We start from the raw sequence: 19,262 nt of genomic DNA on the forward strand, positions 1-19,262 counted from the left end.
CAGCTGAATCACTTACTAAGTTGGTGCAGGAAAATCTTAAGATTGTAAGAGAAGAAGTAAATGGACACAAAGAATGCAACAGGTGAAAGCACAGAATGGTGTTAGGCGTGTTGGATGAACATTTTGAGACAAGTGATGCTATAAGATGCAGTTTTGTCCTGTTGTGTCTAGGAGACCTGTTCTGCTGTGTCACAGTGCCTTCTGTCTCTTTGGCAGCACGTGTATTTGTGCACCTCTCTAGGAAAACACACGAGAAAATTGAAAAGTAACTTGGTCATATCAGTTCCCTACCCAACAGAAACTCTAAAGAAGCATCTAGGAGAGGAAGGAAGGAGAAAATTTCACTAATGACAGTATTGGCATGTGTTGGGGTTTGACAAATTCAAACTAAGTAGTCTGAAAACAAGGAAGAGTTTCAGTATGGAATCTGAATAACGATTCTTTTTTTTATGCTTTTTTTTACAGACACTTTACAAAACTCAGGTTAAGGAACTGAAAGAGGAAATTGATGAAAGGAATAAAGAAACGCAAAGAAAAATGCAGGAGTTGCAAAATGAAAAGTATGCTCATTATGTTTCACACATACACCTAAGTTTTTCCTTGTAATACTGTCTCACTCATGTATACTTGGAATCAGATCTAAGATGTTTTAGTTCCTTTAGAAAAAGGCCTCAGAAGTGTTCTGTAACACCTTGTTAGTGGCAAATATATGAGATGCTACCTATACTGACTCACAAAGCCAAATATGGTTATTAATATTTTCTTTGGACATTATCATGTCTGTAAGGAGAATAATGACTTCTCTGAAAATTTAGTAAGAGTCAAAAGTTTTGAAACACATTCAAATTTCTGGTTTTCATCTCACCAGCTTTTAAAATTTAATTATATTATTCTGATAATTACTTAATATATTTCTATAGTCAGTGAAATAATTTGAGAAAAAGGTAACAAAGTCTTTGAAATTTAGTATATTTCTGATTACAGCCAAACTAGTTATTATTAGCAACCATTAATTGTAATGTACTATTTTCTAAGCTATCAAATAAGAAAAAAAATTTAAGCTTGTTTTTCCAATTTCTTAATTTATTTCATGTTCTGAAGAAGGAGACTGTAGCCCTATGCATGAAGTATAGTTTCTTCTAAAGTCTATGTCTCTTGTTCTGCTTGAGCATCAACATTGTAAAACAGTCTGAATGGCAGAGGTTATGTACAGTGTTCATTTTGTACAGCATTTTGGTAGGCTAAGAAAGGGAGCAAGAAAAGATGTGCTAATAAATATGGTGTAGGAAGAAAATATATGTGTCTCTGCAAAGTTGTTCACGAGTGGTGACCAACATAAAGAAATGGGGAGGGAGGAGAAGGTAGGCAAGACTGTTCTTGGGGTTATTTATTTATTTTCTTATATCTTTTTACAGATGCTTTGTATTATATTCCCTCACTATTCCTTGCAATCTTATGTTCATTCTAAATGTTTCTCACTTGGATATAATTATGGAATTGTGATAATGGCCAAATGTGGGTTAATATCTTTTGATGGACCATTCTGTACATATAATTCAGTTTTATTTGCTGTTCCTCAAAGGCAGGAGAATATGTCTTGGTGTTTCATGGATGATTGAAATGCTAATGAAAATCATAGTAAGCTTGCTGCTGAAGCTTGTGTGGACCATCAAAAGATACAAGTGTATAGAATGCAGTTTTGTAACTCTTGTTTTTCTTAAGAAACTAAAGTAATGACCGTTAGCTGAATTGTATAATTTGGGTCTGATAGTCTTCCTAAAAATTTGGAATGTTTTGCATAGAAAAAACAAGTCTTAATGTCTATTTTACAGAGAAACACTTGCTACCCAGTTGGATTTAGCTGAAACCAAAGCTGAGTCAGAACGGCTGGCACGGGCACTTGCTGAAGAACAGTATTATGAACTGAATCAGGAAAGCAAAAAAGCTGCATCAAGGCACAGACAAGAATTGACTGATAAGGACATCATCATAAGAAGGGTAAATTAACTGTTATCAGTACCTGTATAAATCTCTTCCAACTGGGAACCAAAATTCATGGGTTTAATTAATGAAGTCCTGTTGTGATTGTAAGTGATTACTAATTAAGTATCTTACATTTTGGACTCACTTGGAACCTTTACATTTCATCATGTGACCTCCCTAAAAAACAAGATTCATTAATCTGCAGTGAAGCCAGAATGAAAATCAAGTGAATGTCTATAATTCATTTATTAAGCCTTTTGTATTTACTTCTTGTCATTGCCAAGTGTACTATTTAAATCTTGTAAATTTGTGGAGCTGAGTATTAGAGACTCTTACTACAAAGTAACTTAGTCTTAAAAAAAACGCACTTGAGAGTCTCAACTTTCACAACCCAAACCCCAAAATTTAATTTTTGAAGATACTTTATAGCATAGCGTTTGGATGTTAGTATGAGCTTCATAAATGTTTAACTGAGACGTTTCAAGCAGCAAGCTATATGTAGCATAGTTATTTTATTGTTTTTTCCTATTTTCCTATTTAACATCAGCTGTGCATGTTTTCTTAAAAATCCTGGGGGTGTAAAGTTACAGGTGTAACTGAGCTTGGCTCAATTGCTTAAAGCTTTCTGTTAATGGATATGCATGGATATTCAGTCTCTGTGGAAAGATAGTGCAAACAGTGTTTATTTCATCAATTTGCTATTTTAAGCTTGAGATTTCCAGAATACCACTGTTTTGTAAGAGCATTTAGAAGACAATGTCTGTGGCATCAAAGGAATATCTCCTTGCCGATATATTTTTGGCTTCAAGTTTCTGATAATTTTGTCAGACAGCTTGATATGCAATAATTTCTATAGGCTTCAAACAAAACCTGTATTTAGGAATACATTTATGTCTTGTTTTTCATACATACTTGTTAAGTGACTCTGGCTGTGGCAGTGAACATACTCACATATTCAAAGTTGTCATAGTTTTTCTTTCCAACTTTTTTCTTTGTTTTGCAAGCTTTGCACATATTTAACTATGTCTGCTTTGTCTTAGTCCAAATTTAGCATTGTTTTTATCCTGAGTTTTATGATTTATAACAATTATCTAGCAGTAAATGCCTTGTGTCTACTCTAGATTTAATGCTGGAGTTCTAGCATCTGTCAGTTACTTTTCTGTGTAGATTCAAGGTATCAGGCTTCTACATACTAGTTTTTCCAAAGTACATCAAATTAATTTAAAATTGGCACATTCCATAACTGACAATCTAACTTTGCTTAAATTGTTTTTTTGATTCCATACTACAGTGTTGTCTGTTCTGCAGTGATATTTTTTTTTTTCTGGGACAGGTATATTTTGAGCCTTCTGGTAAGTCAAAACAGCACAGAAAAATAGCAGCATTTTTTAGAAGTTCGCATAGGCATTCTAAGTAAATGGTTGTTATAGAATTAAGGGGTTTTAAAATTATAATATTATAGATATTTTTAGAATTTATGTCAAGTCCTTTATTCTAAAATGTGTTTCTTTTCCTGTAGCTGGAAGAAACTAATAACACTTTAACCAAAGATGTTGATTTAATAACAAAGGAAAACACAGAGATCAGTGAAAAATTTAAGAAACAAGAGGAAGGTATGTCATGTTTCGAGTTTTAATCGACCTGTTCTGAAGCATGATTAAATTTGAAGCATATGTAGAGAAATGGGAAGTGGAAGAAGACATTGTTATTTATCTTCCATATTATTTTGGGCTTGATGTTGGCTTTATTATTTCATCTTTGTGCTTTTCTGATATATCCTTTTGGTAATTTTCTGTCATTGCAGTAGTGTTAAACTGGTAATCTTTGTCTTTGAAACTTGTATTTTACTCAGAAAGGGAAGCAACAGGAAAACAGAATGTAAAAAAATGGACTTATAGAAGTAATTAAGTTTAAAAATAATTACCTTGTACTAAAATACCTCAAAGTTGAATATTATTTTAACAGATTACAAAATGAAAAAAGAGGAAGAAATCAGTAATATTAGAATGCATTATGAGAAGAGCATAAACACTGAAAGAACTCTGAAGACACAGGTACAACTTTTATTGCAATTTAATAGCAATAATTACTTTGCATTAACAGAGGTATTTCAGGTTTTTTGCTTTTGTGAACTAACTTCTAGTTCCTTTAAAATTAGTTTATATTAACCATGATGTACAAAATGCATTGTTAAATTTACTTTTGAAAGAATAAGTTCTGATACTGTGTACTTTACAGTATTCAATTTTGAGTAAGGGCCATTTATGTTGAAGGGATTTTTTTATCAGATCCTGTAACTAGAGGAACTGAAAAGTTTTTTATGAAACATGCTGCATATATAATATTTTTTGCTGGTTCTCTTTTTTCTTAACAGGCTGTCAACAAACTGGCTGAGATAATGAATCGGAAAGATTTTAAAATAGACAGAAAGAAAGCTAATATGCAGGATTTGAGGAAGAAGGAGAAGGAAAACCGAAAGCTTCAATTAGAACTTAATCAAGAAAAAGAGAAATTCAATCAGATGGTTGTGAAATACCAAAAGGAGCTTAATGAAATGCAAGCGGTAAAATAATTTTTTTTATCATACTGTGGAATACATATATACACACACATATATATATATGTGTGTGTATGTGTGTATATGTGTATATATATATAGATATATATATTTGAGTTTTGTTTTCAAAATACTCGGCTGCCATGTTTTTGGTAACATAGTAACTATGTGTGTGTGTATAAATACAGCAACTAGCAGAAGAATCTACATACAGGAATGAGCTCCAGATGCAGCTAGATAGTAAAGAGAGTGACATAGAACAACTACGGAGGAAAATCATGGACCTCCAGCAAGGAATGGATTCTACCAGTGTTGCCAGTCTTCCAACAGATGAAACAGATGGAAATCTCTCAGGTATGAGAAAAGCAGATTTGAACCACTTGGCCATGTTGTATACACACAGTTCTGGAAGATATTGTTTCAAACAATTACTTGTTATTGCTTCTTAAAGTCTTCTGGCTGTCTAATTCTGTATCACACCTCCACTTCCTTTCTTTCTTTGTTTTTGTTTTGTTTTTTTAATTTCATACCTTAGTTGCTTAAATTTAAGACTTAATTTTTTTATCCCATCACACTGTATGGCTTGGTATTAGCATTGTTTTTATGCACTTCTGAGGAAGGAGTATCTTTACATCTCTTGTTTTTCAAATATAGTGACTACAATGTGCAGTATTTGGTGAATAGAAGACAGGGCTAACACTTCTAAAACATCATGATTGTATATCTTGAATGCAAAATTGTCTTGATCTTATCTCTTCTTATTCATGTAGCACCTTCTTCTTAGTCATGTAGCACCTCTGTGACAACTGGCAATAATTGCTGATGTGAAAAATAATTGGAAGAATTTCCATAATAATTATGGTTGTGTGGTACTCTGATTAGCAGATTAAAATAAGAACATGTATAGCCAGCCATTTCCATGTATCAGTACCAGGCACTGTATTTTGAGACCCATTGTTAGACTGGATAGTTATTTACCTCTCACCTTCTCCAGTGTAATCAGTTAGTACTTCCACATGATCCACTTCTTTATCTCTCAATACAGGAAAAAAAATCTAGTGTAATCAGGTGTGCTTCGCAATTTCTGTACATCATATCTAGGTATATCTTTTTTCCATATGGTTAAGTAATCTTTAGAATTCATTGTGAAACATTTAATATATTTTTGATAAATCTGAATTTAATTGTAAAAAATATTTTTAGACATACAAAACCAGAATACTGTTTTGTGTATTTTATGACTTCAGTGAATGAGTAGTCAGATAAAAGTAAATAGAATAATTTTAGATGTGTCTTTTCCTGTTAATGCACTTCATGCTGCTCAAATTGCCACATTCTAGAGTTTTTCCAGGAGTCTTAGAGTGATTGAAATTTCAGGTAGGTTATCAGTCTTAGTACATGTTTTGATGTAGTTACTCCTTTCTGTGTCTATTTATGTTTCCTATCTTCCCCTAGTGTATTTTTAGATTTTTATTTTTACTTAATACTGTAATGAATTTAATTTTAGAATAGTTTTTCGTTCAGATAATAGTACATTCTTTTCCTTTGCAACTTCTATTTTGTTCAAGAAGCCTTTTGCATTCTGGAGTTTGATCTGTAAATTGCCATCTTGTAAAGATTGTGTCTTTTGACAATGTCTTCAATGTAAACTGGACAATGGAAATTGTTAGAATTATTAGATTCATTAAGGAACATTTTTTTTTCTTATCTGTCACCTGTTAGGAATTCCTTCTGGTATTTCTGAAGTAGCAGTACTTCTCAGGAGTTTTTCTCATAGATACGCATTTTCAGTGTATTCCATTTAACAGGGTTAAAAGGGAAATCAAAGGGGTTCTGCTTATTAAAGTGGATTTTTTCCCCCCCTCAAATTACAAATTGGAATCAAGCCTTATTGTGTTGTGTCGTGTAATTGAAGAAGACTGTAGTTCATTATTTTAGTAGAAAATTTCTGAACTCTTTTCAGTTGAGAGCTTTAGGATTTTTTTCCTATAGCAAAACAGACCAGATTTATTCTACTCAAAAGAGTAGTTTTGGACTTCCTCACTTCCCTTCTCAGTCATTTTCATTTGATGGCTGTTGTGTATTACATGGAAAACATTAATGCTTCCATCCAGCTGTAGATACCTTCTCTATTTTTTTCTTAAGAGTAGTAGTAGTGTGTCAGTATGACCCCATTGTGTCCCTGATCTTGGATAGACTGTACGAAAAAGCTCTTTCTTTGTCTGTCTCAATAAGGAAGGCTATTTTCAGTTTTACCTTTGGAGATGTGTGTAATCAGGCTTTTGGGTACATAATCTGTTGCTTCCATTTTGAGGCAGAAATTTTGGACTGTGCAAGATATTTTCAAGTCAGCTGTTAATTCTCATTGTTAATTAGAACATGAGAGTTACTGGAAGTTCTGGTGTTCTTGGGTGAGGTGTCTAGTTGTTAGCCCTCAACTATTTCTTTTTTGCTAGCTTTTCATTTCTCTTTTCTTTTTTGCCCCTTTTTCTACACATGCCTCTGATTTTTACTGCAGTTGTCCTGCTGGTTTTACTGTGTGATACAGGTAGGACCTCTAATACATATTATTAGGACTTCTCTAGATTTAGATCATGTCCCTACATGCTGCCTTTTTTTTTTTTTTAACTGAGTTTCTGGGTTGATCAGGATCTGAATAAGAAGCAATTTGGTAATTAAAAGAGATTAAGTAGCATTAGTGTAGTCAAATTTCATACACTTGTCAAAGAGCTTAGCAGAGGGCAAAGAAGAAGTGTAGTAACATTATAAAGATGAAAAAGAACCCAGCCAGACTTCAGAGTAGAAACATCCCATGCCACAGAAAGAGCTGTACAAAACAGAAGGTGACGTTTTACAGCAGTCCATTTGTTGCAGTTTTGTTGCATGATGTCTTCAACTGTGTGCCAAGTTCCCATCACTTCCACAGCCCAAACATGGCCATTCCTTCAGGGCACCTTGAATAGCACCTTTTTTAAGAGCTGGATGTGATGAGTAGTCAATAGGTGGTGCACCAGTTCTAAAGGCAAAGACACTTCTTAAAAACTTTTAAGCAAATAAATGGTTGAATTTTATAATAAGTAATTATAGTATGATTCATTCATGTTCCTGTCACAATAAAAACATCACCACAGGAAAAAAATAAAGATACAAATAATATAAGCATGTATAAAAGAATGATTCCATGGTCATGATTCTGACAATTGGCAGTCTTTGGTTTAATTGAGAACATTTTTTATGCTCATAAAATTTTAAGGAAAAAAAATATTTATTTAGAAATAGACACAGAGAAACACATGGTAACACACTTCATTTGTATTTCACTTGGAGGTGTTTTATGTCTGCCATTGGCCTAAATATTCCCTCAAATTCTGGTAGCTGCTAGGACAACTTATACTCTCCCAAAGTGGGGATTGGCCCCTTTACGCAATCCAGGCTATTCTCAGGCTCTTCCTCACTTCCACATAATGATCTTTCCCATGTATGAAGGTTTTTGCTTGTATTCAATTCTGGGCATGTTATGTAACTCTCAGTCCTGGTCATTGATTCAGATAGCAGCTCATATCTCAGTTGGTGTCCCCAGTGTTAACAGAATCCTTGCTGAAACAACTGAGGTATTTGCTTTTAAATTATGATTTTGAAATGCCTCTTCCTCCTGGCTGGACTTAGGGAGTCTTTATACTTGCATGATTGTAAACAGAATTCTTCTTTGCCAAGACAGAATATAATCAGGAACATGAAGGTTTTTTTCTCCTAATTGGTGCAGGGCACTTAACCTGTGGTGAATTGCATATTTTCATCTGATTGGTAAGATGATTTAAGCAATTGAGCTGCCCTACAGGTTTAGCTGCAGCACATGATATTTTACAGCAAATGTTGTGTTTTGCACAAAGATAAGATGGAATAATAAATGTGTGGTTCATTTAAGCCAGCCAGTTTTATTGGACACTGATAGACTTCCTGAAGCAGCCTGAATAAACCCCAAAGCAAGATCCAGTCAGAAATCCTTGCTGAAATTCATGTGAAATTATAGTAGGACAGTCTGCAGGAGAAATCCAAATTGGAAGAATGGAAAGAATTAGTGAGATAGTATCTCCAGGTTTTTGGTTCCTGTGGAAGACTCTTAGGAGTAGGAATTCTTGAACATTGGAAAGAGAAGCTCTGCTGTTCATGAAAGCACCCACATTACTTAGCTCCAGAACAACAAAAAGTCTTGTAAAGCAGTACAGTCATGGTTGTCTTGTGTGATTTTATTGAAGTCTTACTGTTAGCACTCTTATCATACTGAATCCCTACCTATCTTCGTAGTCTGGATACTTGCCATGAAGATGTTTAGAATGCAAATCTACATTTAAAATATATTCAGAGATAAGTACAAGATCTGTAGCCTTTATGGAATTCTTTCTTCATATCCTATTCAGATCCAGCTAGCCACCAGACATTTTTGAGGCCTATCTTGGACTTTTTGGATTGGAAATATGAGGTATCAATTCTGGTATTCTTTCCAAAATAGATGAAAGTTGTCAGGCAATAGTTTTGAGCCTATTTTTAAAGACAGGAATGGAAGAACCTTTTTTTTTTAGTCTAGATAGCCCATATTTTCTTAATTACTTAATCAGAACACTCATAAATATTAGTCTTCTGGATCAAATATTTGTGAAATTGCCAGATGAGCATTTGCAGTTGTGCTAAGTCTGTTGAGAGAAATGAAAATGCACTATAAATATTTCTTGAGAGGAACCTTTGTGGTGAGGTTGGAATGAAAGAGCTCATCTACCCTTTCAAGTATACATGTGGTTCCAGATGAATTTTAGCTTTGTTGAAAAGGAGTATGGTCAGAAACTGTTACTTTCATCTGCAAGACATTATTCACAGGTCAGAAATAGTCTCTCATTCAAATAGGATTTGCTCCCTAAAATAGATTTTTAGTTGACAGAAAAGAATGAAAAATGGATTCATTTGAAATACCTCATTTACTTCCTACTTCTTTTGAAATTGTTTTCAGAACATGCTGAAATAGAAGGGAACGTAGAAAAACATCTGCTGCCTCTATAAGCATATTTTAAAATTCATCATAATTTGGCTCTTTCTAGATTTTCATATGCCACAATTTCAACGAAAAGTTTTTTTTCCTTTTTTTTTTTAATAAGTCATCCTTCCTATATTCCTTTTGAATTACACTTTCCAACACTTTGTTTTGCAGTGGAAATCTGAGTTTAAGGGTGTTTCTATAATTTCTAAAAATGGAAGGACCTTCTTTTAATGTAAAAATTAACCAAAGTATTCAAAACAATACTTTTGAATAAACATATTCTGTGAGGTCTGTAGACATGAAGGAAATAGGTTTTCTTTTCCAAAGTTACAATAACTGGGATAGCAGAGGGGGTAGGGTTGGGGGGTATGGAGACCTTTAGTTTTTATGCAGAGGGAGAAGGCAGGCAGGTACAAATTTCTTTCATTTTTCTGAGAAGTTTTCTTACAGGAATGAGTTTTGCTAACATGCTTTTCTTCCAGTTGTTATCAGTAGTTCAGTGGTCCTCCAGTCATTCAAAGCTATCCTATGGAGAGAGATGATGGGAAATGATTCCATATTCCTAAGTGTAGTCCCATTTCTAAATATTGTCTGTCTAATTAGGCTTTTACATGCCTAATTATAATGCCTTAGGCTGTCAGTCCCATTGTAATTCTATATACCAAAGCATATGGACAATAACTTTTATACATTTGAATGCATTTCAGTACTTGCTGGGATACACCTCACACAGAGTAATTCCTGAAGGACAAAAGGAATCGGTAGCTTCTCAGGACATAAATAGTTGTGGGAGAATGTTTCAGAAAATTTTAGCTTAATTTTTTTGATGTATTCAGTGCTACTGTTGCCTGGCTTCATAATTTTAAATTTTAGAAGCCACTCTCACTTGGCTGGAAGAGCTTTCTAAATCAACAGTCCACATTAGGCAGAATGCTAATTTTCCTGTGACCCTTTTTTGTATCATGCTAAATTATTTCAGTAGTTTAACAGTGAGAAAATAGGATATTACATTTCTCTCTGAATAATTTTTCACTGAAAATTGGAGTAAAACACTTGTCTCTTATTCTTTATATCTAGTTGATTCTTCCTGCATTCCTTATTTAATTATCTCCTATGCTTATCTTCTGTGAGTAATGGGACATCCATGTAGCTTTGCTTGCTCCTGTGTTCTCTCTTTTTTTTGTTTTCCTGTGGAAAATGTGGATCTGATTTATTTTACTTCCTGCATCTTCCTGCTGAGTATTTTCATACAGCCCCTCTGAATGTTAAATTATGTTTACATTGAAAATCTTTTAATTTAAACTGTAATGTATTTTCAAAGCGAAGTCTTTCCTGCCTGGCTCTTTGCAAACTATTTACATACAGTGTTAGATGTTGGCATCAAGGAAAACAGCTTTACTTTTATTGTGCAGTAACTGTGTAATCAGATGTTGGCTTGTGATGAAGCATGAATTAAATGCTTATATCTTCATTTTATTTAGCTGTGCTTTTTATTCTGCTTTGCTGAATAGGTAATTGCCCATTACTGCATGTAGTACATCTTCCTTTCCTAGCAGTAGTAGTTTGCTTTTGTGCTATTCTGCTTTATTATTGTAAATACACAAAATTATTAAATATGCATTTTTTAAAACCAGAATCAAGACTTGAAGGTTGGCTTTCAGTACCAAACAAAGGAAATATAAGGCGGCATGGCTGGAAGAAACAGGTACAGATGCCTTTTATTCTTTCTTCTTCAGTTTCCTTGGAAAGGTTTCTAGGCATGTGGTGAATTGGTTTTACAACTCCTATTTAAGAAACAAACAAAATAATTATGAATAATATATTGTATGTACATTACTGAAGAAAAAAAACCCAGAGAAAATTCAAGTTCAGTATGAAACCTTCAGTAATGACATAGTGCCAATTTACAACAGGGGAGGAAATGCTTTACAGTAAGCATCTTGGAACCATTAAAAATCACATTTCTTCTTTGAGTAAGCATCTTTATAATTCTGTCACTGAAAAAATAACTTCTTTGTGCAACTTGGCAGCACAGAGTAGGGAATAACACACTTAGATGTTCTGAAGGTCATGGAAGAGTGCATCACACAGTAACTTGCTACACATGATTTCAAGGATGTTTCTGTCTCCCTCACCTTTAAAATGATCAGTTTCTCTTAAGAATAACTGATTTACCCTCAGAAATGGGATCTCTGTGCCAGAATTCCTACTCCAAACAAAGTAGTCTTGTTTTGCCTCTGCAAAGGTTATGATCTGTTTCTTTGAAACATCCGATGTTCAAATTGAGATACTTAGAACCAGTTTCTGATTATCTTTCCTGGCTTTTCAGTTCCCCCCTTTGATCATCTTTTAGTACAACTAAATACAAAAGTGAACATGGTCTCTAGAATTTTTTTAATTTTAAAAGCTAATTTTATTAAACGGTTTCTTTTCCTTCATCTTCCTTATATTCAAAGACTGCTACTTGGAATTACTGAGTTATTAATGACACTTTTGAAGTGGCTTTCTAATTCTTGTTGAAAGGTATTTATCAACTGCTCCTATTTACATACACATTCTACAACTGCTGGAAGAGATTCCTATAAAATTTAAGGGAGAAGGGATTAATTCCTGTCAGAGAAGCACTTGAGGGTTTGTACTGGGTCTTTAGCTGCTGTACTCCTTCTTTGAAGTACTACTATTTTCAGTGGGCTTCCATTGCCTTCTTTATACACTCCAAGTGTTTCAGTTCCAGTCTTGTCTATTTTTACATCAGTATCAGACCTTGGTGATTTGTCTGTAAGTTAAAACCACCGCCTATTCTGGCTTGCTGGGAGTGAGCGATAAGTTCTGCCTTATTTCAACTAATGGCCAGTCACCTTCCCCCCACCCCTTTGGGTAAGGGAGGAACAAAAGCAGAATTTATGGGTTAACAGTTTACTGAAATCACAAGGCAAGACTAAGACAAGCACAATAAAACCAGCAATATTAATAGCAAAAGTATACAGGAAGAGAAGGTGCTTTACCCACAAGAAAGGTGTTCACCACCAGGAACAAAATCCAAATGGTAGATGCTTCCTTTAGATCTGTTTGATTGCTAAGGCTGCTTGAATCGTCTTGTTATAGAGTTGATCATGCCTGGCACAAATCAGGTAGCTTTGTTCTGTTCTGGATTGTATAAAATACTGTGTCATTTTTCTGTCAGAATGCTTCTAAGTACCCTTTTATGGTTGTTTTGTAAAAATGGAGATTATTTTTGCATTCTCTGACAACTGAAATTTTAAACTCCTGATGAATTGCAGCTTCTCCAGTGAAAGACTATCAGAATTTCTTCAGGCATGCCCAGTATAGGCATATTTACTTGCCTCAAGATATTTTTGACAGTTAATCCATTCCTTTCCAACACTTTCCTAGTTTGAATGTGCTCACACTTTGGAGGAATTTGAGCTGCAGATGGATGTCTCAGTCATTAAATAAATTGTACTGATAAGGTTCCTTAACTAGCTGAGGTTCATATCAGCGAGACACAGTAGTGAGGGACTATGTTCACTTACATGTACATTCTGTTGGCTGAACTGAGCTGTACTTATTTCAGCTACAACAGTAGCTGAAACAAGCTGGCTGGTAGTCAGCCTCCTCAGGTGCTTCTCTTCCTAATTCTCCTGCAGTTTCAGTTTTTTGAAGGTGGGAGGTATATGCAACCTCAAATATAGGCATGCCCATATTAATTTAAAGGAAAAGCAAAATCAGATTAGGAGTGTAATTGGATTGATGCCTGAGTTGTTACAACTTGAGCTGCTGCATTTCTGACTCAAATGTCAGTAGCACTGATGTTTTTGCCCGATGCACTCTGCGTTATTTAGCTTAGAGTTAGAAAGAGGTGAGTGTGGAAAACTTACTTCAGAATAAACACTTCAGTTACACCTAGAGCTAACATTGAAATGGGTTACCCTTATTTTTATCTGGAGCTTCATTTCATCCCAAATTAAGATGATACAATATGCTTCAAAAACCACTGTAAAAGAGATCTACTGTCAGAAGATTTTTTTAATATGTTCACAACAGGGTAGTGACATTGTTGTACAATATTTTTTTTGTGAGGTTAGATTGTTCTTTCACCAAGGCTTATATATAGTGTGATAATTGAATTCCTTTACAGTCAGAATTTGCATTTGTCATAGTTGTCATCTGAAGGGCTTGTTCTTATCTCTGAAAGGCAAAGGGTGCACACTTCAGAGATGAAAACAGCATTTGTTTTATATTGGAGTGGATAAAGGAATTGAAGTACAGTCTTTTTCTTCAATGGGAAAATCCCCAGAGGCTCACACTTAGTACTTACACAAACTGATCAAGCTTTCTATTAAGGAATTGTGACAAAATGCCCTTTCATGGCTTTTTAAAGATGTATTTCAGTAATTGAGATTTACAACTATAGCTCATACCTTGCGCAGCACATTTTAAAAAGGCTGTTGTATAAACTTAAGGTGACTTTCATACTCGGGTTTTGAGGTCAGCTTCAAGTGCTGTGTAAAATGAGGTTGGAACCTCCCTTTGTAGAAGGAGCAGACATTTATTCAAATTATCAGTATCTGCATTGTGCAGAAACCCATCCAGTTACCTACTAGTACTTGGAATTCAAGATGAACTATTGGTGCATTCACTTTCATGCTTTTCTGTCCTTCTGAGTTATATTATATGTGAATCTGGAGACCAGTGTAGACCAATGTAGAGCTGCCAGTTTAACTCCTTTAAATCCACTTTAGTGTCTTATATCTTTCAGTTCCTTCTAAGACATTTGAAACTGCAGGGGAGGGAACAGCCACAGCTGTCACTGAGCTTATGCTTGTGGACAGTTCCAGCAAAGATGTTCGACTAGCAACTCCCAGTGGAAGCAGCAGGCATTGAATTCCAGTCTTGAACTTAACTGGGAAGTGCTTAGATTAGAGGTGTTTGATCTTGACTATCTCAGTGTATTCATAGGTATCAGGCCTCTGTTCCAGCTGATTCATTTTGGCTCTTTATTTTATCAGTCCATTAAATTGGAAGTGTAGGAAATAGCAGGAGCCATGGAACTCTGTCTTAGCCTACCAGCAGTTTGGTGTGAAGTACCAGTGAGTCCTGCAGGCCTGTAGAACTACAGAAGAGTTTTACAACATTATCAATAAGTGGTAACTTTTACTTTGTGTCACTCTCAGTGATACAGTAAATTTCATAGTAACCTGCCAGTAGCAACTGAAATTTGTGAGTTTGAGTACAGATGGGCTTGCAGAGTCATCACAAGCATTTTAGAGTGATCCAGGGACAATACAGTCACTGCAACTGTAGCACTGCAGAACTGTCGATAGTGTAGCTGCCTTCAGGATGATTTGAGTATCTCCTGATGTTAATTTGAAACCTTTCATTTACTCTGGCTTTTTATGTGCATGTGGGAGTATATTAGGATAAATAATTGCTTTTTAAATGCAATTTCAACTGTTTACTCTCTTTCCACAGTATGTTGTGGTAAGCAGTAAAAAGATACTGTTCTACAATGATGAAAAAGACAAGGACCAGTCTAATCCATCTATGGTACTAGATATAGAGTAAGTAAAGTCATGATTAGTTTTGGATACAAATTGACAAAAGAGTGTTGTGTGTGAAATAGCAGATAGCAAATCCAGAAGCTTTAAATAAAAATTCCATAAATAATTTTTAATTTAATTTCCCATACCAGGTGGGGAATCTCTATCTGTATTTTAATGTACCATTAACAGAACTTTGATAGTACTTGTTTTTTGTCCAGTGATTGCTAAAAGTTAGAGTTGCTGTTCTAGTCCAAAGCACATCTAACTTTTCCAGCCGTTCTCTGTTTAAAGTGGTAAAATATATTAATAGTGATTCCTTTACATTGGTTATACATGAGGGAAATTGTGTCAAATATCACTGAAGCCCCTCAAGGTACATGACTCTAATGTTTGAACAGCTGATTGACATTATGGGATCTTACAGCATAGTAATTGAAAAAAGGTTTTAGAATTCATGAATAGATGTATCAGGGACTAACAAATACAATGGTCTGGAAGGATTCTCAAACTCAGGAAGTGCTTCAGCTGCCAATTGCTCATAACCAGGAAAAGAGTTATTTTCTTTTTGAACTGTTTTGTACTCTCTTTTCATAAACATCTGCTACAGCCACTGTTGAAAACAGGATCTTGGGAGAGGTGGACTTAGAGTCTTGACCCACGTGATGTTTGTTCCAATTTAAATAGTTTTTTCAACAGCTGGTGCTCCAGATTTCCTTTTGTGATGTTTTGGCATAGATTGTTCATCAAGCCATAACATGATTTAGTAAAAAAACTACTGGATAGTATTCTACTTAATATGGTTACTTCCATCCAGGTTCTCACTAAGCTTTTCTAGCAATAATGTTAGACTTCCTGGTGTTTTGAGGAAGTATTTGAAAGCCTTTATCTTAAGTAAATTTACCATGATGGATCTTGAATCCATTATAAGAGGACCCTCTTTCCATGCTGTGAAATATTTTGGTCTTATGGGGTAGACAAAATCTGTATGGTTTATGAATTAGTTCCCAAAATCTTATTGCAGCGTTGAAGTAGGTAGTTTTGCTTGCATAATTTCTAAGAACTTCAAAGCAGTTTGATAATTGTTCTGAACTATACATAACTTTTTAGCATTTTCTGATTCATGTTTCTTCTAATCTAGTAAGCTGTTTCATGTCCGACCTGTAACTCAAGGAGATGTATATAGAGCTGAAACTGAAGAAATTCCTAAAATATTCCAGGTAAAAAGAAGTATATTCTCCTGTCTATTTAACTCTCTTGAAAAAGATGTGGCTTCTTTGGGAAGGGTATAAAAGTACTTAGTGCTTCAACAATAACACATCAGTGTTCTTTTTCAGATTCTCTATGCTAACGAGGGGGAATGCAGGAAGGATTTGGAGGTAGAACCAGTACAGCCGGCAGAGAAGACAAATTTTCTAAATCACAAAGGCCACGAATTTATTCCCACATTATACCATTTTCCAGCCAACTGTGAGGCCTGTGCCAAACCTCTCTGGCATGTCTTTAAACCCCCTGCTGCCCTAGAATGTCGAAGATGCCATGTGAAGTGCCACAGAGACCACTTGGATAAAAAGGAGGAATTAATTGCACCATGCAAAGGTATACTCATGGTTTTTTTCCTGTTCTATATTCTCCATGTGGTTAAGCCAAACCTGCTGAACTACTGGAGGTGAATAAAAGCAGTTCAGTTTAATTTTAAACTTAAAACTGTAGTTCCATGCTTTCAGATGTGGAATTTGCTATTAAAGCAATAGCCTGTTACACTGTTTATGAACAGGCAGCTGTGGCAAACCTCTGTAGGGAGGTCTATGGTGTAACTGATGGAGCTCTGCTGAGGGCCCTAAGAGCCCTAAGTTCCCTAGAAGTTTGTTCCCAAGTACTGGGCAGCTCCTTGGTGCCCTCACCATTTCCTCTGCACTTACACCTGACCCATGCTGCATCAGCAAGCTCTACTGAGACCTTGCAGCTTGGTTCTTCAGCCACCTCACAGACTGGAGTAGAAGTTTCTCCTCTGTGCTGCTGTGAAGTGGAACATTCAGGGTATGTAGTCTGGAACTTTGCGCCCACACAACTTTCCAGCTTATTAAAATTGTAATTAGTGTAAGTTCCTCATTTCTTGAATGTTCATGTTAGACTCAAGAATCTTAATGCAGAATGAGGAATTGTGACTATATTCATAATCCTCCCTGCTGTTTGTTGTCTTCCAAAAATATATAAACTAATCCAATACAAGAATGTATATAGGTGTCACTGTTCCTTCCAGTGGCACAGTTGGTGTGTCATAACTTTTACTTTGATAAGGAGCCTGGGTTTTCACTGAATCATCTTCCTTTTTCCTTATAGTGAGTTATGATGTAACTTCAGCAAGAGATATGCTCTTGTTGGCATCCTGTCAAGATGAACAGAAGAAATGGGTGACACATTTAGTAAAGAAGATCCCTAAGACACCACCATCTACTTTTGTTCGTGCTTCACCTAGAACTTTGTCTACAAGATCCTCAGCAAACCAGTCATTCCGAAAAGTTGTTAAAAATACTTCTGGAAAAACTAGGTGAGAAATAAGCTACAAAACCTACAGATCTTCTTGGCTAAAAAACCGTCTGCTTATAAGTCCTATTCCGTGTGAAATTGTGAAATAATTCCATAGTTATGGCTGTTAAAGTGCTGATCTAAGTCTTTGCTCAAATCCCAAAGGAAGGAGCAGAATTTTCCTGTTATTATGGTAAATTTATCAGCTCTTCACATTTGGAAAGGTACCATGGACGTGGTACCTGGCCTGACAATGATTGGGAGGGAGCTGGTTGCATTTTTTTTTTTATGTTTAAAGGCAAGGCTCAGTGGATATGTCAGTAATGGCATTTAGCAGCAAGGGTGATCCACAGTCATCCCATCCATGGATTGACTCAGAGCTTGCATATGCTAGAAGTCTTCTGCAAAAGGGGCTAAAATGAGAATCTTACAGGTTCTGTCTGTTGTTAGGGCAATTCTTTTGTTGTGAGGCCAGGTAAGTATTAATTCTGTTCTTCCTCCCTGCTTACTCATTCCCAGTTGTCTTCTATCCCAGCAGTTGTTTTTGTAAACTATTTGTGACCCTGTACATTTACCAGGACATGATGTAAAATACACTTTTTTAATGCTTAGGTTGCTGCAATCTGATTTTAACTTTTATTAGCTTCCTGATACAGTATGTGTGTTGTTTTCTCCCCAAATAACCGATTGAATTGACAATATAGAGTAGAAACTAGTGTCTCAGTAAGGAAAGAGTCTTCCCAGATTGGCAGGGCTACTGGACATTCCTGGCATGAAATGCAATACAAGCAGACTTTTGCATATAAGGAGACATGGGGTATATCAGGAAACATCCTTCTTGAAGAGAACAGATGAGAAAAAATACGAAAGACAAAAAGGGCATTGATTTTCTTGTCCCCAAGACTTCCACCCTAAAACATAAGTGATGATAGAATGGTTTGGGTTGGAAGGGACCATGAAGATCATCTAGTTCCAGCCCACTCTGCCAGGGTGGATCAGGTTGCTCAGGCCCCATCCAGCCTGGCCTTGAACACTCCCAAGGATCATAGTTTTGAGATCATAATATATTCAGTGAAGGCCTTCAAGATAATCCCATACTTCCTTATTTCACATTTGGATGTTTAGAGTTGTAGACTTTCTCTTCCAAAATCTCTTTGAATTGCATTCTGAGTATGCTTTCCATTTGTCCTTGTGAGGTCCTCTGGTAGCTGCAATAACCAGCTTTCATGCATACTCTTTTGGGAGAAAAATCCATTTTCTTAAATCAATTTATTATTTTTCACTCTGTCTTAATGGAAGTGCTGGAGTTGCCTTTAGCAAGGACAAGTATGCAGTTAATCTGTTATGGAAGAAACAAATTTGGATATTTGAAAGTTTACAGTAACTCTTAAAGGAATGGGTATGTTGGGGACATCAGTTACCCAGACTATTGCTGTTATTAATCCTGTTGAGAGTGTTACAGAATCACAGAAATGCACAAGTAGGGAATGGAACGTCTTTAAAAAATGAAAAACACTATTATTAAAGCTCTGTTTTTAAGATCCTAAAGATACAATAGCTCACCAAATAGTCTAATAGCTCACCAGCACCAGAAAGAGGACAGCTGCACATTCCTGAGCTTTAT

At 35.4% G+C, this 19,262-nt stretch overlaps 1 protein-coding gene across 4 annotated transcripts in view; it reads left to right on the forward strand.

Annotated features, from left to right (window-relative positions):
• Positions 1-19,262, forward strand: part of ROCK1 (Rho associated coiled-coil containing protein kinase 1) — an 83,066-nt gene that overhangs the window by 59,747 nt on the left and 4,057 nt on the right. For 3 of the 4 annotated variants that reach the window (XM_021551565.3, XM_021551566.3, XM_021551567.3), the window contains exons 22-32: positions 466-560; positions 1,833-1,998; positions 3,503-3,596; positions 3,949-4,037; positions 4,358-4,546; positions 4,729-4,894; positions 11,204-11,274; positions 15,042-15,130; positions 16,251-16,329; positions 16,447-16,708; positions 17,453-17,660. In XM_021551565.3, the coding sequence (XP_021407240.2) occupies positions 466-560; positions 1,833-1,998; positions 3,503-3,596; positions 3,949-4,037; positions 4,358-4,546; positions 4,729-4,894; positions 11,204-11,274; positions 15,042-15,130; positions 16,251-16,329; positions 16,447-16,708; positions 17,453-17,660 (1,508 nt within the window). Of the gene's footprint in view, positions 1-465; positions 561-1,832; positions 1,999-3,502; positions 3,597-3,948; positions 4,038-4,357; positions 4,547-4,728; positions 4,895-10,646; positions 10,696-11,203; positions 11,275-15,041; positions 15,131-16,250; positions 16,330-16,446; positions 16,709-17,452; positions 17,661-19,262 lie in introns of those variants that run through there. The other variant, XR_002467409.2, reaches the window with a different exon arrangement.

This window comes from Lonchura striata, chromosome 1 (assembly GCF_046129695.1).
Source record: "Lonchura striata isolate bLonStr1 chromosome 1, bLonStr1.mat, whole genome shotgun sequence".
NCBI classification, from domain to species: Eukaryota; Metazoa; Chordata; class Aves; order Passeriformes; family Estrildidae; genus Lonchura; species Lonchura striata.